At 50.2% G+C, this 23,216-nt stretch overlaps 1 protein-coding gene across 5 annotated transcripts in view; it reads right to left on the bottom strand.

Annotated features, from left to right (window-relative positions):
• Nucleotides 1–3,935: 3,935 nt before the first annotated feature.
• The window catches only part of PPP2R2D (protein phosphatase 2 regulatory subunit Bdelta), a 51,175-nt gene continuing 31,894 nt past the window's right edge, over nucleotides 3,936–23,216 (bottom strand). The window contains exons 2-9 of one of the 5 annotated variants that reach the window (XM_039465123.2): nucleotides 21,753–21,912; nucleotides 21,503–21,600; nucleotides 16,941–17,106; nucleotides 16,485–16,597; nucleotides 12,753–12,930; nucleotides 11,456–11,620; nucleotides 8,941–9,202; nucleotides 3,936–4,458 (exon numbers count right to left, since the gene is read on the bottom strand). In XM_039465123.2, coding sequence (XP_039321057.1) covers nucleotides 4,179–4,458; nucleotides 8,941–9,202; nucleotides 11,456–11,620; nucleotides 12,753–12,930; nucleotides 16,485–16,597; nucleotides 16,941–17,106; nucleotides 21,503–21,600; nucleotides 21,753–21,828 — 1,338 coding nt within the window. In that variant the 5' untranslated portion in view covers nucleotides 21,829–21,912 and the 3' untranslated portion in view covers nucleotides 3,936–4,178. Of the gene's footprint in view, nucleotides 4,459–8,940; nucleotides 9,203–11,455; nucleotides 11,621–12,752; nucleotides 12,931–16,484; nucleotides 16,598–16,940; nucleotides 17,107–21,502; nucleotides 21,601–21,752; nucleotides 21,913–23,216 lie in introns of those variants that run through there. The other 4 variants (XM_039465122.2, XM_074383103.1, XM_074383102.1 and 1 more) reach the window with 4 other exon arrangements.

The following is a 23,216-nucleotide window of genomic DNA, read 5'->3' as shown; positions in this document are numbered from 1 at the left end:
CGAGGGCGGCAGGGTCGAAAACCGCCACGAGCAGCAGCACTTCCCAGCAGCCAAGAGGAAAGTGAAAACGGAGCGTGACTTCCACCCTCACCCGACGGACATGACAGGTTTGCTCCTTTGCAGTCCACACCTGGTGAGTGACTGAAGGTGACTGCATCCGCACGGAGCTGGACAGCTTCTTAGGGCCGTACTGCCCTGCACCCCAAACCTGTTCCCTCTGAGTGACGCTGTGACTTCACGAAACGCGGTTTCGGTTCGGACCTCTCCGATCCACCGTCGGGATGCCGTCCACCGCAAGCCCTGCTGTACGGTTCGGGGTCTGTACTGGGCAGCCACAGTCTCGTATTTTAAGATGCCAGTTGCTGTTACATTAAGAAACATTCCTAAGAGGTTCTAACTGGAGATTGACAAACTCCTGGCACAGGTGAGCCTCAGAAGCAGAGACCTGGCACCGTGGCTCCCCAGAGGGCAGAGCCACCCACCGGCGGGCGGCCTCGCTGCACTCACCTCCCAAATCCCCACGTGTTCTGAGTGGCACAGGGGAAATGCATGCAGGCATTCAGGCACAGGTGTGTGAAATTAGAGACAGGTGGGAGCAGATGAGGTGGGAGTCTGTCAGTCCCCAGAGGACATCAAGTGTGGGCTCCCATCCCGGGTGTGGTGCCACCACCTACCCTGGCCAGAAGTCGCAGCTGCTGAGCTCTTGGGACTGGCTGCAGGCACCCGAGCTGGAGGTGACACCCCTCTGCACCTCTCCCGACTTCAGGGGTGCTGAGGTTCCTACAAGGTCAAGGAGTCCTTTGTGTCCTGCAGGCAACCCCACACTGTCACCAGCGCTCGGAGGGGCGCACAGGGCACAGAGGCATGTGGTCTGACCTATGGCCTGGGTGGCTGTAGGGAAAGCCCTGGCCCAGTGCCTGCCTTCAGCAAGTACCCAGGAGGGGTTGCCACCCACACCAGCCAAACCCACAGCTCTGCAGGGCCTGACCCGCGACAGCGCTGTGGGGCTGGGAGTGCTGCCCTTCCTCAAATCTGGTCTACACTCCACCCACACCGGCACACGGCCTGCAGGGCAGCCCACCATGGCGTACTGCTGAGATCGGCTTCGGCAGGCAGCCCCCTCGGGGAGCACAAGTGAGTCCCTTTGCCGAGAGTGGGACCCCAGGGAAGAGCACGGTGCCCAGCAGGCCTCTCCTGGGAGTGGGGTCACGGCGGCCACGGGCAGCGTCTGAAGGTGGTCTGCGAGCCCCTTGAGCTCCACCAGTCTGTATTGAAATTTCTCCCCACGTGCGGCTGGATTCCTGGCTGGCCGTCTCTCAACAGCTTACGGACAGCGTCCATCCCACTCCCTTGGTGACACCAGCCCAGCACTGATGGGACAGCTCCCCACTGAAATGTGGCTCCAGCCCCGCTAGGCACCCAGGCCCAGCCCAGGGCGAGCAGAGCCACACCCTGCATACAGCAGGCATATCTGGTCCCTTCGCCTGTAACCCCCGCTGCCCTGCAGAGCCCGGACTCCTGCTGGCTCTGATCTCATTCCCCCACTCCCCTGCTGACGCCAGAGCTGCTGGCCAGGGACACACAGTGCAGGCTTAAGAGAAAGCAAGCTTAAGGCCACCCAGAGAGCCTCCGCAGCCCCTCAGACCCACTGTTTCTTCCAAGCAGGCAAAGGGGCGACACAGAGCTGCCAGGCTGGGTGGATCCAGGGCCAGCCCCACCCGGCCGGGAGCAGGACACACACCAACCCGACGGCACCATGCTCAGGACGCCTTCTGGTGCTGACAGTAGTGACTTGGCTCCACACAGGAAGGACAGACACCCACAGGCTGCCGTCTTCAGCCCACACCTGCCAGTCATGTGGCCTCTGAAACCAGCTCAAGTCCGTCCACGATGGCATCACAGACTGGTTCGTAGGAGCTCCATTTCTCTTAAAAAAAAAAAAAAATGCACGTTAAATCCACATACGAGGAAAGCATGTTCACGGAATCCAGGTCATCAGCCCAGAGAGCAGGAAATCTCCATGTGAACCACCAGCACAGAACGCTCATCAATGAAACAGGCGCTCAGCATGAACCTTCGGGACTGATGACAGTTTTCACTTCAAGCAGGAAAAAGGAAAGTTTTAGCAAGAGAAATGACAGGCATTTCATAAACAAGCTTGAATATAAATAGTAAGTCTGAAAAAGACAGGATTCTTACCTCACTGACGGAAAAAGGCTCGAATGGAATCGAAGTATAAAAGGACAAAGAACCGAGGAGCTTCCTCTGTGCCTGCTGAGAGCACTTCTCAGAAGTGAAGGGATCCCGCTCTTTGTAGACACAGGTGCCTGCAATCACCAGCACCTCTCAGAACAAGACTACACTGGAGAGAAGCCACAGAAATGGACAGGGCCCCAGAGCCAGGTGAGGATGCCTCCAGGGAGCGTGCGCCCCCGGCCTCCTGGCAGCGGCAGTCTCGGGGGGCGGGGGGGGGCAGCAGTGCCCACGTGGAGCCTCGGAACTCTGGACTCAGAGCCTTGGAGCCTCCGCGCATGGGACTCGCCTGTGTGGGCCACGGCTCCACCCTCGAGGTGGAGGAGGTGGGCTATTTAGTGGGAAGTATGTTCTAGAGGAAAGATGGTAAAAGGTGTCCAAATACACAGTGAAAACCCAGTTAAACATTTAAAATTTATTAAACTTTTTGGTCAAAATAGTTGAACAAATATATACAATCCCATTTTCCTAGCACTTTTTAAGGACCAGGGTTGACTAACGCTTAAGTAACTCTGTTCCACACCTCAGACCGTCAATCTGTCACACTCAATACACAGCATAGGAATCATTTTTCAGTTAAAATAAAGGTACTTTTAAGTTCTCCATTTCTACCTTCACGTGAACTCAAGCGGCGTCTGTCAGCATTCATTCAGGGTGAGGACAGACATCCCGCTCCTGTGCACGCGGATTAATCAGCACACACCTTCACCTCCACGGGGCACAGGAGTCCGTCTCTCCACTCCCCAGGGACACATGGTGGGCGTGTGTTAAACCCCACACAAGCAAGCTCTGGGCACTCAACACTGGCACACCTCTGTATTATGTCTCTTGGAAAATCTTGGTTTCTGATGTCAAGGATCTTACTTCGAAAATGAACCAGCAAGGTTCCGGTGGCACCACGTAATTAAAATCGCTGAATTTGGCTGGCTGGAAATGCAGGATGAAATTTAGCATGCCTGTAATTTTAGCAATATTTAAAAAGTATATTTTTCCCAAAGTACTTTTAAAAAATCCTTAGAAAGAAAGCACTTATTTCTTCAACTGTAGTGAAGTTGAGGCTACTTTAAGCCAGGCTAACCGGATGGCAGCCATTTCGGTTCTTCCTTGCCATTTCTCTTCTCAGAGGTGGCCTCGGTTCTGGCCTTTCCCAGACCGTAGCCGGTGTATCTGACGGGCTACTTCTACAGAAACACGGCGGGTGGTAGCTTGGGGAGAGAAGAGCTGCACCCCCACCACCCCCACCACGCTGCCAGAAGACACACATTTCTGCAACAGTTCCAAAGAATCATCCTGCATTACTTCATTCTATGCAGTGAAAGCAATAAAAAGACAATACTTATGTTTGGATTTAAAAACACTTTTTATAGTGTGTTGTTTTTATTGAGAGGTCACACCCAAAGGGGTGACGGTGGATGCAGTGGGTGAGTGGGGCCGCCTGAGCCTGCTCGGGCCACATCCACACATCCACGGAGCCACCAGGACTCAGAGGAAGGCTGGAGAGGACACGGACGGTCGCCACACCACGCTGCAGGGAAAGCCCAGGTGCGATGGCAGAGAAGAGAGAAAGAAGTGGAGAAAGAGATCTGACAATGACTCTGCTCTTGGGTGCTAATTTTTTGGTCTATAAATTGGAAAGGAGGGCTGGGGCTGAAATAAATACATTTATTCTGAGTAATGGCCCTTTGGGAGCAGTGTCCGTCAGCTCTGCCTCCAGAGCGTCTCCGCGTGAGCAGCAGCGCCTGTCTCGCGCCTCCCCGAAAGCGGAACCACACCGGCCTCCAGCGGAGGCTGCCTTCTCCTGCGTCTGTGAGGGAAGCAGCAGGTGCGTCACTGTTCCTAACGGAGTGGACGCTGATGCCTGCTCTCCGACAGAAAAATGACCGGCTAACTAAGCAAGACAAGACTTGGTCCTGGCGTTCGCGTCTCTAGTTGATTTTGTCCTGGAATATGTACAAGTTATTGGTGGCAGCCACGGCAATGACGCTGTCCGCGGGGTGCCAGGCCGTGTGCAGGATCTTCTTGTTGAAGTCCAGACTGTCCACACTGATCTCGTCCTTCTTCCGCTTGCCCCCCGCACACACCTTCCGGGGCTTGAGGCTGGCGCGTGGTCTGCTGCTCTCTCTCGAGGCCTCCAGGGTCACGTCCCTCCGAGTGTCTCTATCAAACATTCGGAAGAAGTTGTTGTAGGACCCAGTCATGATGGCGCTGTTCAAAACAAGAGCAGACAGCAGCACTCCTGAGTGGGGGACGGCAGCAGGAACGCAGACCCAGCCCTGGGGCACACAGACACACCACCCACGCGCCCGTACAACCCAGCGACCTTCAGAAATCAGGAAGCAACAATCACAATCACGGTCAGAAGGGAAATGTAGTGAAGACTCTTACTGAACTTTTTATCGCAGGAGAAACCAAATAACGGAGTCATACTTTTAACTACATTAGCACGTTTTCTGAAAGCAGACTCATGAATAACGGTACAGCTGACTTAAGTTCTGTACTCTGTCCATAACCCAGCTGAAACTGACCTGGACATGATTCATATTCCATAGTTCTCTGTCACATCTGTCCGTGTTTCTTCATGCACAGACTGCTTTTCTATTACTTTCAAAAAGTTTCTTTCAGATGAAGCAATGGATACAAACAGGTAGAATCTGAAACGCTGGGCTAGGTGTGGCAGAATTTTAGAAGGCCTGCGTTTCAGACAACACATTCTAGACACAAACTGTCCAAGCTTTGTTTCTTCAAGACCAACTGTAATGGCTTTCTGGTGTCTCTGCTGTTGAAAAATTCCACCCAAGCACACATCCTCATGATACAACTCTATAATATTGGTAAAAACCTCTGAAATCTTACCTTTTCTACAAAAATGATGGAAAAATGGCTGAACAATAGCAAACATGGTCATGATTTGACCCATGGCTTTATGAGCCCAGTTTCGGATGACGGATGTTCCGACAGGCCCTGTCACAATCTCGGCTCACGGCAACTTTGGCCTCCCAGTTTCAATCAATTCTCCTGCCTCAGTCTCCCGAGTAGCTGGGATTACAGGTGCCCGCCACCATACCTGACTAATTTTTGTATTTTTAGTAGAGACAGGGTTTCACCATGTTGGCCAAGTTGTCTTGAACTCCTGACCTCAGGTATCTGCCTGCCTCAGCCTCCTAAAGTACTGGGATTACAAGTGTGAGCCACCGCACCTGGCCAATAGTTACGGATTCTTAAAAACAAATAAAACCATCTCGTATGTCTTTAACATACCACGCTGTATGTTATTGGATGCGTTCCTCCTGAACTTTCTTTGTGGACTATCTTTGTGAGATCCACGTAGTTCTAGTCACCGATTCTCACCGCTTTTCAGTAGATGTCATCACGATAGAGAACTCACCTGTCCATTCCCTAATTCTGCACCTGTGGGCTGCCTCCAGGAGTTTGCTATTCCATGTCTCAGCATGTTTTGTCGTCTGTACGTGCAGGCAGCTCCCAACCACACTGAATGGCACCAAGGAAGCCCACAGGAAGGGCACTGGGTGAGTCCACCGGCCCCGCCCTCTCTCTGACAGCATCATCATTCTGATGGGTGAGAAAGGACGCCCCCCTCTGGCTTTACCTGCTGATCACTAAGAAGGAGGAGCACTTCTGTCTGTTGATTTTCCATTTCTGCGAAATTCCGTTCATGGTTGTTGCTCTTCTGAGTTGTTTGCTACCTTCGTGTGAACTCCTAATTCTGTACATGTTCTGGATACGGAATCTCTGTTTGCTATGCTTGCTTTTGTGGATTTTGTTTTCACTTTTAATTCCAACATAAAGAAGTTTAAAATTTAATGTGGTTGAATTTCTTCATGTTCTCCTTCACTCTTTGCGCTTTTGGGGCCTTGTTAAAGAACCTTCCGCCTCCAGAGCTCAGAAGATGCCTTGGGCTTTAGAGCACTCAGAGCTTATTTACTGTGTGGAGCTGGTGAGGACTCTAATTTTTCTCCCCCTAGCACAGATAACTAAGGTCGCTCCGCTGGAGGAGCTTCAGAGTCTGCACTGCTCTCCTCTTGCTGGCTGTGTTCCCTGCCTGTCTTGTCTCACCTCTTTCTGCAGAGTCCGCATGGCTGTTCCCCTGCCAGCTGCCTTCCCTGCCTGTCTGTCTCAGCCCCTTTCCTTGGGGTCCACACAGTTGTTCCCCTGCCGGCCGCGTCCCCTGCCTGTCTGCCTCAGCCCCTTTCTGTGGGGTCCGCATGGCTGTCCCCTGCCTGTCTCAGCCCCTTTCTGCAGGGCCCCTCTCCAACTGCTAGAGCACGTTCTTCAGTGAGTTCCTTTACAGCTCACGCTACTGAGTTTCCTGCTGCAGTACACTGCTTCCCATCTGAAAATGCCTTTATCACAAGCAGATTCTTGAACAAGCATCGATTTCAAGGCTTGACTCTAAGCTGGTGGTGGAGTGTCACGAGTCACACCCGCTGTATCTGCCACATGGCTTCTGGCTCCCACTGTGGCCGCTGCAAAGCCTCGTCTCAGTCTCGGTGTCCGCTCTCGGAGGTAATTTGTGTTTTTTCCTTGGGCACATTTAAGATGTGTTTGGTGTCCTGCAATTTCACTGTAATACGGATGAGCATTTCTGTGCCTCCTGATTCTGTGTATTCAGGCTTTCCTAAGTGACAGTTAGTTCCTGGCCACGGTCACTTGAAGCCTCACCCCCCACACCTGTCCAGTGAAATGTGTGCTGCGCCTCACCCCGGCCTCTGCGGTTCCTCCTCCTTCAGGTTTTCTATCTGCTTGGCTCGTTAGCCCGCATTTCTTCTGGTTGTCTTTGCCATCTACGAATACAAGGTTTCTTTAGCCAGAACGGACCTGCAGCTACATCCACACAGTTCCATCTATCGCACGCGCCATTTCCAGACGTTCTCTTGGATGCCCTTCGTCTCCCTGGCTGTTTGGCGGCCACTGGCTCCTGGTTCAGGCTGTGTCCTTCCGCCAGCATTCTCAGGTGATCTCTGGACCTCAGGATCTCAACAGCTGACTTCTTGGAGGTTTGGTGCTGCTGTGTGGTTCTGCTGACTGGCTCATGGTGGCTTTTCCGGTACATGCTCTGTAGCTTTCACCTGTGAGCTCATGTTTAGATGATTTTAATCTGAGGAAATCCAGAGAGACCTGAGTGTGCTGGCAGCAGCCGCCCACCACGTGTTCTCAATGGGTTTGCCAAGAACGCCCTTCTCTCTAATTGGGCCACTTCTCAGGGCTGTGCTTAATGCCAGCGGCCTGGAGGAATCAGGTCATGTCTCTTCTGCTCAAAGTGCACGTGTGTTTACTGCCCACTGTGAAAGCAGCGGGTTCTCCAAGCTCAGTGTGCATCAGCCACGGCCCCATGTGTCCATCTGCGGGGGAAGCCAGGCCAATGACAGGCTCACCCTCCTGCTGTGCTGCCAGGAGGACCCGGGAACCCCATGTCTCCAGTCAACATCTGTGAGATGCTACAGGCTAGAAGATCAGTCTGTAAACAGAGTAGAAGCCAGACCTGGAAACACGCTGGTCCCTCCAGATGCCCGCACATAGCCCTCGTGGAGAGACAGGGGCTCCACAGTGTGAGATTTCGCGGGTCAGGATGCAGATGGCACAGACACAGGCCTCAAACCCTTGTGAGGGGAGGTGATACACATCTCAGGGGGGTGCTGCCACCCCAAGGCAAGGCCTCAGACAGACACACTTCCCTTTGCACTCCATCTGCCAGTGGATGAGACATCATCTCGGAGGGTCCCTGCTCTAGCTCCACACCTCGCGGGGCCAAGGCTTCAGCTCTGCGCCACAACCTGTCTCTCACGGGAGGCAGCTGTTCCCACTACGGGCTGATTCCCGAGGCCAGCGGTGCTGTGAAGCTGCTCTCGGAGGAGACGCCTTCAGAGGCTACCATTCTGGTTTCCGCTCCCTCTCACCTTCTGCCGGTGAGATTTCCCTTGCTTATTTGTGAGCTCAACTACGTGCCTGAAGAGAAGACACCTGCTGTATCATATCCAGCATTTCCAGGTGTTTACGCCAGAGGATTTTATGGACCATCCAGTCAATCACTTATTGCCAACAGCAGACTCCTCTTCTGTTAAGTTCTGAACAAAAATTCTACATAAAAATGGTGCAAGATAATCTTCCATCATCTGAAATGTAACTTTTTGCATAATAATAAAACATAACTCTCAACCATACTAATCAATAACTTTAAAGAATGTACACAAAATAAATGATCAAGGTACGAGAACATCACAACAAACTACATCAGCGTTTCAGACCACGCTCTGTCCAAGCGCAGCAGGCAGCGGGCTCGGGCGTGTTTTTAGCCACTTCTCTCCAGAAGAAAGGCGAAGTGCAGTGCGGCCATTCCCGTGAGGTGAGCATGCCCCCACTTCCTTCCTTTCCCTCATCTTGGGCGGAATAAAAAGTAATGAACGATCACTCACTAAACACACAGCCGACCTGTCCCTAGTGCTATACATCTGGACTAGACATAGATGGAATTACGAGCTAGGTGAGAAACTTACTGAGGGACCCGGGTTTCTCTGCCCTGATACTACTGTCCATCAATCAAAAGGCCCGGAAAACGACCCTGTGCACGTGGTCCTCGGTGGCGCCGGACGACGGCGCCCTCCCGCACCGACGTTGCACTCCGGGAAACCGCAAGCTGGGGGCGACTGCTCCCTTCCACGTAGGCCTTACCTATCCGAACCGTTCCAGCAACACTCAAACTTGTCGAAGATGCAGTCGTTCTCATAGAGCGAGCAGAGCTTGCTGCGCAGATACTCGTGGACCTGGTGGGTCTCCAGCGGCCGGCTCTCCATGTTGAGGTCCCACACCTTCACCGACAGGTAGTCCCTGCTCATCATGTACCGCCCGCTGTGGCTGAACTTTACATCGGATATGGACGAGATTATTTCCGAGAAGAAGGACCTACTGCTGGGATCTTCAGGCTCTTCAAAAACTGAAAAACAAAACAAAACGTATTCAGCGTCTGTTGAAAAATCAGAAAAAAACCATTTTCAAGTTCAAGCAGGACGTGGCCCCTTCAGACTCTGGAAGGGGCTCTTTCTCAACAGTACTAGGTCTTCTCATCTTTCTGATTCTCTAGGTTTTCTCATCTTCTGTGACTTCTGTGGGCAAAACCTTAGGATAAGACATTCTAGCACCAGCTACGGACAAGGGGCGGGCACGAGAAGCGCAGACACCCAAGTCTCACCCAGACCCTGCGTCAGAATCTCTGGGCAAGGTCCTGGGGGCAGCCATCTGTGGGATCTCCTCAGGGTATCCTGACGCATGCCCACGTTGAACACCACTGCATTACGGGAGGAGTGTCTTCGCGTCCTCATGGCACCAGGCCCCAGGACACGAAATCCTATCACAGGAAGACACAAACAACGTTACATGGTCACGCAGACACAGCAGTCTGGGCCTCTAAAAAAGTGCCTGCTCTTCGGAGGGCTGACAGCTTGTGGGTCTGCCTGAGTGACCACCTTGACCAGCGATGCTGTGGTCCAGGTTTTAATCACCATGATGGTCCTGCCGGTCAAAGCCAGCCAGCAAGTTTGCCTCCAATCCTGAATACTCAAGCTCTACTGTGACGAAACTTGAGTTCCTATTTTCAGAACGACGTGGGCACTTCCTTGGCAGACCCTGCTTTCTCTGCAGTAAGTGGACAGAGTTCCCTCCACCCGCACTTGTGGCAGAGTGAGGCGTTCCAAGCCCCATGGGGCCACTGACTGTCCTAGTATGCGGTCATGTTCCCTAAGGGTTAGTAAACTTGAGGCCAGGGGACATGTGCTTCCTTCTTTTAAACAGACAAGGTCTCACTATGTTGCCCAGGTTGGTCTCAAAACTCCTGGGCTCAAGTGATCCTCCCATTTCAGCCTCCAGAGTAGCTGGAACCACAGGTATGCACCGCTGCACCTGGCTTATACTTCCTTTACTTCAAACTGCTTTAGTTTTTCTTTTTCTCTTTTTCCTTGATGTAGGAACCTGTATTTGTTAGCTTTACATTTGCAGTTAACTTGAAGCCAGCTATGCTGACACCAAGCATTTACTCAAATGACAAACACTCTGATGACAAACAGAACTCCTGGAATCTGAAATTATTTACTCAAGAACGTTATACTTAAGATACAGGCTAAATGCTATAAAACACTTATCTTTATCGCAGGAATTCTAATAGGAACACGGAATTCTTAAAAACACACTTCAACTTAGGAAAGAACATGCAGAAAGGCTGCTGAGCACAGTCTGGCAGGGCTGACCGGCGGCTCTGCCGTCAGAGGGTGTCACTGGGCATGGTCACCTGCTGGCACTGGGGGGGGGGGGGGGCGGAGAGTTGGCAATGTTTCAGGACACCGGGGCACGCTGAGTGCAGCACTGTATGCAGTGGAGCCCGTTCCTTACGGCTAAAATTAAAAACAAAAACAAAACCGCCCTCACCTAGAAGGAACTTGAAAGTTCAGTGGATTAAAATGCTAGCCTTCCAGCTCAGGGAAGTGGCTTCCAAGTCAGCAAAACTCCACACGAACAGAGCTCATTCCAACAGCTGGGAACAAGCCCCCGTGGGCTGGCGGCCTCGGCCCAGGCCTCACGCACAGAGGCAGAGGCAATGAGGTGCCTTGGCAGGACCCAGTGCTGGCAGCCGCTGAGGAGACACTCAGGCTCTGGGCAGAAGTGACCCCACTTCTTGGTGGCACCAAAGCACTCACCCTACAGCCACAAGCCCGTGGGAAGCATGACCTCGACTTCCAGTTAGTAGCAGCAGCCTCTGACACAGCCATGCTCGGATGGCCCCAGCAATGGAGGGCTCCCCAGGTGCGCAGAGGTGCTTGGGAAACAGGAAGAACCCTCCAAGTCTTTGGAGATGAGTCAACCTCTGAAGAACAAGAACATCTAAAGGAGATGACTTAAAAGATGCCAGGCATGGCTGGGCAAGGGGGGGCACCCTATAATCCCAGCACTTTGGGAGGCCACAGCGAGGGGATCCCCTGAGGTCAGGAGTTCAAGACCAGCCTGGACAAACATGGTGAAACCCCGTCTCTACTAAAAATACAAAAATTACCCAGGCGTGGTGGCAGATGCCTGTAATGCCAGCTACTTAGGAGGCTGAGGCAGGAGAATTGCTTGAACCCAGGAGGCGGAGGTTGCAGGTTGAGATCGCGCCATTGCACTCCAGCCTGAGTGGCAGAGTAAGCCGCCAGGCACTTACACTTGGAGTGTCGGTCACACAGGGCTGAGGAGCGCATGTCACAGAGCCGGATGGTGCCTTTGCTGCTGCTGTAGACGAACACGTTGCACTGGTGTGGGTGGAACTCGGCAGCAGTGATGACTTCCGTCAGCTCCTCCATGTTCGCAGGCTTGATGTCTACGATGTCTGGGAGCGCGTGGTTAAGGTACAGTGCTCGGCTGTTTTCTAATTAGTCAAATTCAGTCACATGAAATAGGACGTAAAGTAATCCGCGCAGTGAGGTTTAAGAGATTAGCTACAACGAAGGCCGATGACGCCTCTTGAATTCCAAAGGCACTCCTGCTAAGAGGATCGGGACCAGACTACAGCAACGGCCCGACCCGGGGGAGACGCAGACACGCGAGCACCACTTTCATCCTGTTCTACGGAAACCCTCTGATAGCAAGACAGGACACGCTTAATCAGAGACAGGAAAAGCGAGCAAGCACCACCTATCCACAAGCCCACACCCCACACACCATTACAGACACAAGAACACCGCCAAATTCCAAGATGCGGCTTTTCTAATTACGTGACATTAAGGGCTCGTTCTGTGTAGTCAGAGCAAAGCCAAGATAGCAGGCTGCCCTATACAGAAATCCTCCAACTGAGAAAAATACGGGGCACAATTCAGCGGTGGGCCGATTCAGACCAGCAGGGCCAGCTTCACCCTTTTAGCTGAAACTACTAAGAAAACCAACACACGAGGTGGAATCCCAGCTCAAGCCACCGAACAGCAGAGGGACAGCACTGGATGGCAGGGCCCTGGGAGAGGCTGCAGACAAAGCATGGCCCCTGCTCCCTGGCCGATGGCTGGAAAGGAGCCCATGTGAGGAGGGCCAGGACCCACAGACCGTGCACAGCCTCGGAAGAACACAGGTTCTTACTGGAAGCTGCTGCTCAGATGGGTGATTAAACGCCACTCTAACCTAAGCCAAAATTTTCTAACATCCATTAGCAAATTCAGGAAAAAAAATAAAAAAAGAACACGTAATGTTGATTTTTCAAACGCAGCCTATTTAAAACTGTCTCTGATTAAACCAGGCAGGAAGTGGACTTCAGGTAATTCCCACTATACAGAGAATGTTTCTAAAGGTAGAAGGAAATCTGTATTGTTAAGGGACAAATGTTTCAAATCACAGAGAACTTACATTGCAGGCCACTGTGCAGCAACGGCATTTACAAGACTAGACTCTGAGACGGGCATGTAAAGGAAGAAGAGAAATCGCCATCTAAAGAGCAGCCCCAAGGGAAATGCCAGTGTCCTGAGCAAGGATACTAAAGCTCCTATCTGTGACTTCTAAGTGCCATAAGTTAATTCTCAGGTCATCTGCAGAAAGATATGTTTCATGATCACTATTTACTGAAATGGAATTTATATGATATGTGTGAGCATTTGCAAAAATTCGCCGTGGACTCGCTTCTACCATAAGATCCATGGGCTTCAATATTGGGACCTAAAAATGGAAGGAAATAGGAATTCAAAACAAAGATCACAGTAGCACAGAATTAAAACACTTACAGTAGGTAACAAAACACTGTCACGGCTAAGTAAGAACTGTGCACAGGCAATACCTCTAAATAACCAATTGGCAGAGTTATGAAAATACGCTACGAAACGGGACACTCTATTCCAGGTCTTCCCCCTTGCTCCCGTTACTGAGGACGCCACGTTCCTGCTGAAGAAAAAAACTGGCAGGCTCACAAGCTGCGCGGGCACCGAGGCCTGCGCTCCGTCCCTCTCCTGCGTCCTTTAGTGGCCACACTGAGACGCTGGACAGCAAGTCTTCCTGGGTGGCTCACGTAAGCCCCTCCCTTTGTCCTCTCTCGGCAGCTGGATGCACAAACCTCCCTCACTGCACCGGGAGTATGCTTCTCGGTGCAAACCCCACAAGCCTCTGCTGGCCCCAGGGACTGGCAGGGTGCACGGGAGGGCCCTCAGGAGCACTCCCTTTCTCAGTCTGGGGCTGGCTATGTGGGCATGTCCAGTCAAATGGAGCTGGTCACTTATGGAGCAGATGTATTATTACGGGGTACGTATTATATATTATACTTCATTTGAGGTTAAAACAAGTAAAAGGTACCTCCCGTACCCATCTCTGTGCTGAGTGCTGGGAGAGTCCATTTCCAATCACACTGAAATGGACAGGACAGAGAAGAGGCTGCTGGCCGGAGGGCGCCTGTGGTCAGAGGCGACAGCTCAGGCATGAGGAATAACCACACGTGAAAAAAGGAAAAGGGGCTGCATCTCACTAACATCCAGCTGGAAGGAAAGCATAAGCTTTAAAATCAAAACAAAAAATTAATGATTGGATCTTTAGTTATTCTCGTAATTAGAAATCGAAAGGAAGAACCGTGAAAGCTTAGGGGAAAAAAATCTCTCAGCTGAGTCTTGTCTGGCTGATTATGTAGAAAATGAACTGGAAAAGTATGTACAGTGAGACCTCCCTGATTTTAACAGTTAGTGCTGACCACACCCTTGGAGTCTCTAGAGCAAGAAGGGTCAGGTCTACCAAGTTCAGGCTTAAAAACAATCCTCTAACAAACCTCCAATTGATCAAAACACGTGATAGCTGCAATGCTTACAAAGATTCCTTCCTTTATTTTTAAAAAATTTCATTTACGTACAAAATAATTTGTTTTCATTTTTAGAGGTGGGGTCTTGCTATGTTGCCCAGGTTGGTCTTGAACTCCCGGGCTCAAGTGATCTTCCCATCTCAGCCTTGCAAAGTGCTGGGATTACAGGTATGAGCCACTGTGCCTGGCCAAGATTCCTTCTTTTAATTACATCCCTTTCCTGGCACTAAAATAATTTAGAGCAAAAATTTAAAAGCAGCAACCTTTCTGACTCTTACCCAGTTAGGGTTAGAATACATTAACAGCCCACTCTGAACTGTAAGATCTCAAATACTGACCTAAGTCAATGTACAGAATTCCCTGGTCTGTGGTCTCCTCTCCGCGCACTGACTAATGAAATAACTACACTTCTCACAGGCCTGCAGTAGGGCCACCTACTATACCCGTTTTATTTAGGCTAAACCTACAAAAGGAGCCTGGAATAAAACCGAGACCGGGCCTAATAAAGGCCTACTGTTTTCTCAAAATGAGCACGTGAGCTCATGGGTGCTGGCGGGGCCCCATCAGGACGAACAGGGGTTTCTGAGGGTGGGTTGTGCACACATGGGAGGTGGTGCTGGCTGCAGGGCAGATAGACAAGGCTGGAGCGGGTCAAGTGCCTGCCCTCAGGGGTCCCATCACTTCCAGTTTAGAATCAGTGCCCGCCCTCGGGGTGTCCATCTCACTTCTCATTTAGGATTAGCGGTTTCATGATGGAACTGCACAGCCACTGTCACTATCACTAAAAGCGATTTACACTAATCCACAGATGCAAAAGCAGCAGCACTGTGTAACAGACATCGCCCACAATTTGGATGAAAACATCTTGGTTCAAATTAGGACCCTATAAACTAGATTTTCAGCAAATGCCACAGCCTTTCCTAGCTTTGATGAATTCATAGGAAATATGGTGGTAGTATCGATGTGAGAGGTCTGAGGACCCCTCTCCTGGAGAATGCATAACCCCAGGTGCACCCACCCTGCACAGCAAAGCTGGAGAAATGGCACCAGAACAGGCCCAGCATCACTCCCAGGGGCACGTGTGTTAGGAAAAGGCTTCTGCAGTGCAGCGTCCTTCTGCGTGGCACTCCCAAAGACTAGTGTGGAATGGGCTTGCTCACTTGGTCTTCACTTGATAAACAATAGTGTAACGAGGCTGAAATCTCTTTAAAAACCACCCACCCACCCACCCAACCAATTAACCAACCAACCAACCCACCCACCCACCCCAACCAAACCACCCAACCAATTAACTAATCAACCAATGGTTTTTTTTTTTTTTTTTTTTTTTTTTTGAGACGGAGTTTCGCTCTTGTTACCCAGGCTGGAGTGCAATGGCGCGATCTCGGCTCACCGCAACCTCCGCCTCCTGGGTTCAGGCAATTCTCCTGCCTCAGCCTCCCGAGTAGCTGGGATTACAGGCATGCATCACCATGCCCAGCTAATGTTTTGTATTTTTAGTAGAGACGGGGTTTCACCATGTTGACCAGGATGATCTCAATTTCTTGACCTCGTGATCCACCAGCCTCGGCCTCCCAAAGTGCTGGGATTACAGACTTGAGCCACCGCCCCCGGCCAACCAATGGTTTCAAATCAAATAATGGCACCCCCTTGGGACCAGGCAGGGTTTCCTTCCAGGGACACACCTCCGCACAGGTACTGGTTCCTCACCAAGACACACCTGGGCTTGAGTCCAGTTTGCCTGAAGCCCTTCACCATGTGCCATTTAATTTAAGACCGCATCAGTGGTGTGCAGCACCAGTCAATCATAAGACATTGAGGTCTTAAGTTTCACCCGATTTCACAGATGTTAAAATATGAAAAAATCTAGGCAGCAGAACTGATTAAATAATGCTCATTTCATACTGGATGGTGGTGGGGGCAGAGGAGTACCAACAATGGAGCAAAGAATTTAACAATTAAAAGTAATGACGCTCATGGATGGACAGGGGAAGAGTTCTGAACCACGAGCAACTGCCTGTGTCAAACCCAAAGAAATTCCGCAAGAACCATCACTAACGTATCTCGGTGGTCCACAGTTTATCTTGAAATGTGCAACCTATGCTATTTCACCTGGAAATTGTTCTGAACTTCAGTCTGTCAGAACTTTCAGAGAGAAGGGTGGTTGGTATGTCTACCAAGATTTCTGTTGTAGAATTAAATGTGAGTTTCCCCTCAGTATTGCTGTATTTTCTAAGGACCAGGTGTGACTCTTTGCCTTTGTGAAAATAGGAGAAATCTCTTACTTTAAACACATACACACGGGTACAAATAACGTTCATGAATCAAGAAGGTAGATCTCACAGTATTCCACTTCACAGTGTTCTCTAAACAGCGGACATAAACGATATTCTTAATTTCTGAAAAGCATTGGATAGGAAAAGGCAACGTATACCCGTAGTGCTGTGATTCTAAATGGATCTCGAAGTCTTCCATCTTCATCTTTCAAGTTATAACCTTCTGCTCTTTTATCCCGTTCACTTATTTTCCATAATTTTATAGTTTTATCTGAAAATAAAAACCTCATTCTTCGTATGAAAAGAAAAACTGTAACATGCATCACTACTGTTTGAGTATTACATTAGAAAGCAGTGTGGCCCTATGTTGGTCTATAAAGCTGTGGGATCTCTGAACATGAGTATCCCCACTGGAGATGCCCTGTTTGCTGAAGCTGTGGGGACACACAGACACCATGCGCACGTGTCCAGCCTATCACTTGCTACCCCAGGCAATGATTTACCCTCCCCCCAGATTTGAAGCAGGAATAACTTCTAAAATAAAAAGGAATCTACACACAGAAAATTAAAAATAAAACACTAAATCAAACAGCCACTTAGAAAACAATTCTTACCATTTGTAGAGAGTAGAAAATGAGCAGCATTCTGTTGTGGTAACCACCTAATTTTATTAATTTTTTCCTCAATTTCTAGACTTTTCAAATAGTCGAACTCTGGTTCGTGACTTTGAAAGGTACTGTAAACATTATATTCTCCCCTCGAATGAGGGCGGCTTTTGTTCTGCAAGGAGACACGAGAGCTGTTTTAATGAACAAAGTACAATGCAGAGAAAATTTTAACACTCTAAACTTGAATATCAAAAGACCACATGTTTTTTAAAGCTAAAAATCCTGGCTTAAAAAAAAATCTCAAACAGATGAAACTCAGCATCAATTTACTGGAAAAAAACAAAACAGGCCATTTCCAGCTCTTGTACTACACTTGCGGGTGCACATCTAGAGCAGGTCGTGGTGGAACACAGCCCGGCTCCCGGGCGCACACACCGTCTCTGGCAGCTGCTGCGCCATCTGGGTAGAGGTGAGCGGCTGTGAAAAGGCCGCCATCAGCTGCGGAGGCAGAAATGTTCGCAGCCCGGCCCTGGGGGGAAGCGTCTGCCGAGCGTGCCCGAGACGAGCCGGCAGGCCTGGGGAGCCTGACACAGCGATGTGGCGGGCCCCTCACGGTGGGAGTGAACCCGACGCCGCACAGCCTGCGGGGCCACCGTGCAGCCGCGGAGGTGCCAAGCCAGCAGGGACGATGGCACAGCCGCCTAGTGCAGCAGGAGGCACAGAGCCCACAGTGAGCGCTGCTTACATTTCACACACACACAGCAGCTCCGTGAGAGAAGCGGAGGGACGTGCTTGGGAAGATATACACCATCTTCAAATGAATGAGCAGCTCTGGGAAGCTGGAGGGAGAGTGAGGAAGACTGGGAGGAAAGCGGCAGAGCGAGGCGGGGGAGGGGACAGAGCTTCATCTGGGTCGCCGCGTTCTCTTTCCTCTGGCGAAGGCATAACTTCCGGGCGGTGGGCTGGCAGGTATGCCTCTATTAACCTCTAAACATCTGTATGCCCAAAGGAAATTTTCTATTAAGTATTCCATAGTTCAAAAATCAAGGATGCCAGTATTTTTATTCTTGCTCTATAGCCAGTATCTAGTATCTTAGATGTTTAACACTTCAGTACATACGCTAAAGAAACTGAACTAAACGAACTTTTAGGTCTAGACAGATGTTCCTTTATATTAGGCGAAGTCATCCCAAGAGGCTCCGCACAGCTCTCCACTGCGCTGAGTCTCATGTGCGGTGCATTCCTCAGCTGAAGCCTCCACGGGCAGGAGCTGAGCTTCTCAGGGATGCACGTCCCGCGTGGGCTGCACAGGGCGGATGTTTAAACTGCTCTTTCGACCCACTCCTACCCCTCTTTACAGAAGCACAGCACTTCCAACAGACAGTTCTATTGCGAGGGAGAAAAATGGAACCAAATTATTTAAAAAGAAAAGTCTGTATAGCCAAGTTAGTCCTATTCCTAAGACATTCATCTACCAAGAAACAACTGCGAATACAATCAGAAAGGCACAATGTCCACGTCAGAGTGCCGCCTGTGCTGCCCCGGCCTTCCTCCCGAGCGCCAGCGCGAGAACGGTCTTTGGGCCGCAGGCTCGTCTCTGCCACCAACTGGTCCCAACTCCCACCCTGGACAACCAAAACCCAAGTGACCCCTCAGCCTTCTCCAATACTCTGCGCTCTCATGGCGTTCCGCTCGGTCTAGGGAGAGGAATTCTCAAGGAAGCCTTGCTGGGACGGAGGCAGGAGAGAGCAGGCCAGTAACAAACAGGAAAAGGAGGACCAGGAAAGCACAATTCTGATTTAACCTGATTCTCGGGGCCAGAGCTGAGCCTGGAGGGCAGGAGGCTGCAGAGCCACAGCCTTATATAAATTCTGTGTGCCTTAGTTTTACCGGCTGGGCTTCCCTTTAAGACGTAATGTGCACAGAAAAATAAAAGCTTGAAACTCCAGGTGCTGACAGTGCTTCCTGCCTCACCTTTGGCACAGTCAGAACCTCCCGCCAGGGCCCCACGGACCCGCTTCCTTACCTAAGGCCTGCACCTTCTGCAGTCTGGCGGGGCACTCACTATCCCTCAGAATCCTCCACGCCCCATCCACTGGAAGATGCCCACGCTGACAGCTCTGAACCTTGCTGCAGCTTCTAACCGGGAGTGGGGTCGCTTAAGGGGCAGCAGCCTCCTCCTCCTAGCGCCTGCAACTCCATCAGTGGCCTCTCTGACCATGGACAAAAATGCGCACTGACACCCTCACCCGCACAAGCAGCACTCAGGTCCACAGTGACAGTCACACGTGGCAACCGGCGAGAGTCTAAAAGTAGATGGAATATGAAAGCCTCTCGTATGCTAACCAAAATATGAAGAAAAAGAAACAATCCTGCCTGGGGTTTATCAAGCTACAGCTGACTGGGTTTATTCAACGACTGTAGCAGGGACCTGCTCCTGTAAAAATCTGCCACTCACATAGCAACTTAACACATCTTAAATCAACACTTAAAACTCTAGACTACCCAATATATTTTTGAACAAGATGCCTGACTTTTATCATGGTCTGTTTTATATTTGAGAATTATTTAGGTTAAGCAATGATTCACAACAACAAGAGAAATTCCATTTTCTCTCTTAAGATCTGTCGGGCAGGGATGAGGCATCTCCCATAAGGCCATCGCTACAAAGGCAGACTTTTTTAAAGACGCTAAAAGTGAAGTCTTACATTAAGACAGCCACCACTCAGCAATTTGTTAAAAAATCCTCCTGCAAAAAGTAATATTTAAACACCACCACCCATTTTTACTTCCATGGAAAAAGGTGAAGTATTTGGTTCCTTTTTTTTTTTTGAGACTGAGTCTTGCTCTTGTTGCCTGGGCTGGAGTGCAATGGCGCGATCTCAGCTCACCCCAACCTCTGCCTCCCAAGTTCAAGCGATTCTCCTGCCTCAGCCTCCTGAGTAGCTGGGATTACAGGCACGCGCCACCACGCGCCACCACGCCTGGCTAATTTTGTATTTATAGTAGAGATGGAGTTTCTCCATGATGGTCAGGCTGGTCTGGAACTCCTGACCTCAGGTGATCCGCCCACTTTAGCAGATTCAAAGTGCTGGGATTATAGGCATGAGCCACTGTGCCTGGCCAAGGTATACGGTTCTTAGGTAGTACTGTGAGATATTCTACTTCTGAGATAAGAATGCAAAATTACAAATATATCAAACTGTGAAGATTTAGAAAGATTAATGATAGAAACTTATTATTCACAAAAGGATTTCTTACCATCTCAAATCAGAGAAAACAGGATTAAAAAAATCTTTAATGACATGGACATAATCAAAATTAAAGCTGCAACAGTTATGTTTTGCTACTGAAATTGGTTAGTACCTGTCCATGTTCCCCATGTGGCACCAGAACCTCCCAGTCTGGCCAGTCCTCCAGGCTCCCCCTCCTGGGGGCGCCGCCAGTGCTTCCTGTGTACAGAAGCTCTCAAAGAGGAGAGCGAGGGCCCACCAGCCTCTAAACCAGGCGTCCCCAAACTACAGCCCGCGGGCCGCATGCGGCCCCCCACCGCACTTCAGGAAGGGGCACCTCTTTCACTGGTGGTCAGTGAGAGGAGCACAGTATGTGGCGGCCCTCCAACGGTCTGAGGGACAGTGAACTGGCCCCCTGTGTAAAAAGTCTGGGGACGCCTGCTCTAAACCACAGCTCACCACACAAATGCAGAGACTTTGGAGGTGAGAAACTGTCCCTTTCATCTGCCAGGAAACTCAGAGACAGAAAGGGCAAGGGACGGTGTTTACACTCTGTTAAGCAAAAGGCAGGACAAATACTTCAGACCCCAGGCTTGGCTGCACCGAGGTTCCTGCTGGAATCCTTCCCTAACAAATAATAATGTCACTTCCTCAATCATCCATCATCGCTCACTAGGACCTCTGAGGCTCACCAGAAAGAAGAGGGAGGGGCTGGTAAGGCATTAACGAGAAGGAAGTGCTACGACCTAGAAGCCACTGCTCAGGAGCTGTGGGCTCCTCCAAGGCCCACTCTGAAGGTTCCCTTCCCTCTGGACAGGCAGCCTTCAAGGGGGCGTGCAAGAGTGAATGCTGCTCACCTCTCCCTGAAGGGAAGAGAGAATTTACACACCCCCACTCACACTTCTCTGCAGGAAGCGCTGAGGGAGCTGCTCGTAGCCAGTGTCCCACAGAACACTCTTCTACCTCGCTGCAGGGCAGGGCGGCGGGGCCGGGCCAGCAGCCGCACAGGCGTAGGAAAGGATTTTCTGAGAGCCCCTGAGTTGTCGTGGAATGAACACACATAAATACACATCGCCACCACCCTGCAGCCTGCATGTGGTCCCCTCTGGAGTCTCCTCCCTACTCTGAAGACGAAGGCCTTGGAGACTTCATCAGGGCTCAGCAGCTGCGGCCAGAACTTAGATAATTTCTGCAAGGAGATTCTGTACGGCTAATGCGATGGAACTGAAGCTTAATGAAATGAGACAATGAGAAAATAATTTTCCTTCCTCCCTTCTAAGTTATGCGAGAAAGGCTGAATGATTACATTTGGTTTGTGGACTGAAAATTACTGACCTCTTGTTCACGCTGAAAAATAACAACTCTGCCGCCCTTGTCTCCTGTTGCAAGAAGATCTCCAGAGTAATTAAACTCAACGGTGGAAATGATGTCCGCTGTCAACAAAATACAGAAGCGATTTACCAGATGAGGTTTTGGGGGGCAGTCACAATACCAAAAAAGCAATCAAAAGGCTCCAAAGAAAGATAAAACATATACAACTTTCTCCCAGAATAAAGCAAAATTGTCATGGCAAACTTGTAATTACCAAGCGGCCACTTCTTGGTCCTGGTGCAGAGAACCTGCCAGCACATGTGAATGTGTGAGTCTGACTCCACCTCCATGCGTGGTCCCTGCTGCACCAGGATTGATCTAGACCGGACTGTCTTGATGAAAGGACAAAGGGCAGAAATCTAGAAAATTCACTGCTACAAGAAAAAAAGAGGGAAAACATGGGTCCTGAAGAATGCTGCCTGATTTTACAATGCATACCTAATGTTACCTTTTAAAATAAATCCGATTCTTTTATAATAGGAGTAAAAATGTTTTAATGTTCTGTGCAGTACCTTGTGTTGGCTTCTGTACATTACAGTAGCATAAACAGTAGAAGCTCCATGTTATTGTCTGGATGCAGTTACTACCATTGATAATGATGACATCATTACCAAGTGAGACACTGCCGGGGCCCTTGAGATGTCTGACACCGCAACAAAGACCCAGACATCAGCTAGACAGGGGCCCAGACCATGGCGCAGACGGAGCAACAAAACAGCCGTGCAAAAGTGCTCAGGCACCCTGGGACTAACCCTTTGGGCTGGGAGGGGAGTATCTGGATTTATGACAGACTATTAAATTAACAAAAAAACCCAGGTCTATGATTTGGACAAAAATTTGATATTTTCAGGAAGCAGTCTGGACGAAGCCGGCTTCTCCGAAGTGCCCGTGTCCTGTGCCGACTGCTGAGCACAAGGCGTGGCGAGGCCTCCCGAGGGGAGGGGTCGGTCGGGGCTCATCCTATAGCCGCGGCGGGACTCACCTTACCCTGCAGTGTGGGGGTGCCTCAGGAACAGTGGGATCACTACAAGCTCACTCCCCTGCTGGGCACCAACTCATGGGCTCGCAGTGACTCTCTGCACTACCAGGGCCCACGGGACCTTTACAGTAGGAAGTAAAAAAACTACTAAATGGCGATTGTAAACAACCCACTTACTAATCAGAAATGGACCCTAAAGCTGCAACTACTTGAGGAAGTCCCCCCAAAAGCGGAGACACTAGCATGCAATTCACCAAGGTCTGCACAGGCGTTTTAAGCATGTTTGTAAAGGCTTTCCACCAGCATCTGCACAACCGCGGCACTGACTCCACACGGGAGTCCCTGGCCTGGGACTTCTTTCTTTTTAAAAATCTTCAGACTCTGGGAGAAGGATGAAGCTGCTTCTTAGAAGTGTCACTATTAAATTACTGAAACCTACCTTGCTTACATGAAACAAATATTCGGAATTGGATTAAGAAGGTCTAAATCTATGTCATTTATACCCAGAGGGTGTATAAAATTACATAATTAATGGTATTCTAGCTCTGTCAGTGATTTTCAAACTTAATTAAAATGGACTGAGTCTTTTAAAAGAGAAACTCCCATTAACTGTCAGGGCTGAGAAGTTTCATTAAGCTAGGCAAACATGTGTGAACCTGAAATGAGAAACACTGCAGGGCTCAGACAAGCTCTGAACCC

This window comes from Saimiri boliviensis, chromosome 12 (genome assembly GCF_048565385.1).
Source record: "Saimiri boliviensis isolate mSaiBol1 chromosome 12, mSaiBol1.pri, whole genome shotgun sequence".
In the NCBI taxonomy this organism is placed as follows: Eukaryota; Metazoa; Chordata; class Mammalia; order Primates; family Cebidae; genus Saimiri; species Saimiri boliviensis.
Note: the sequence above shows the minus strand (reverse complement) of the source record. Positions and strands in the feature narration are given on the sequence as shown.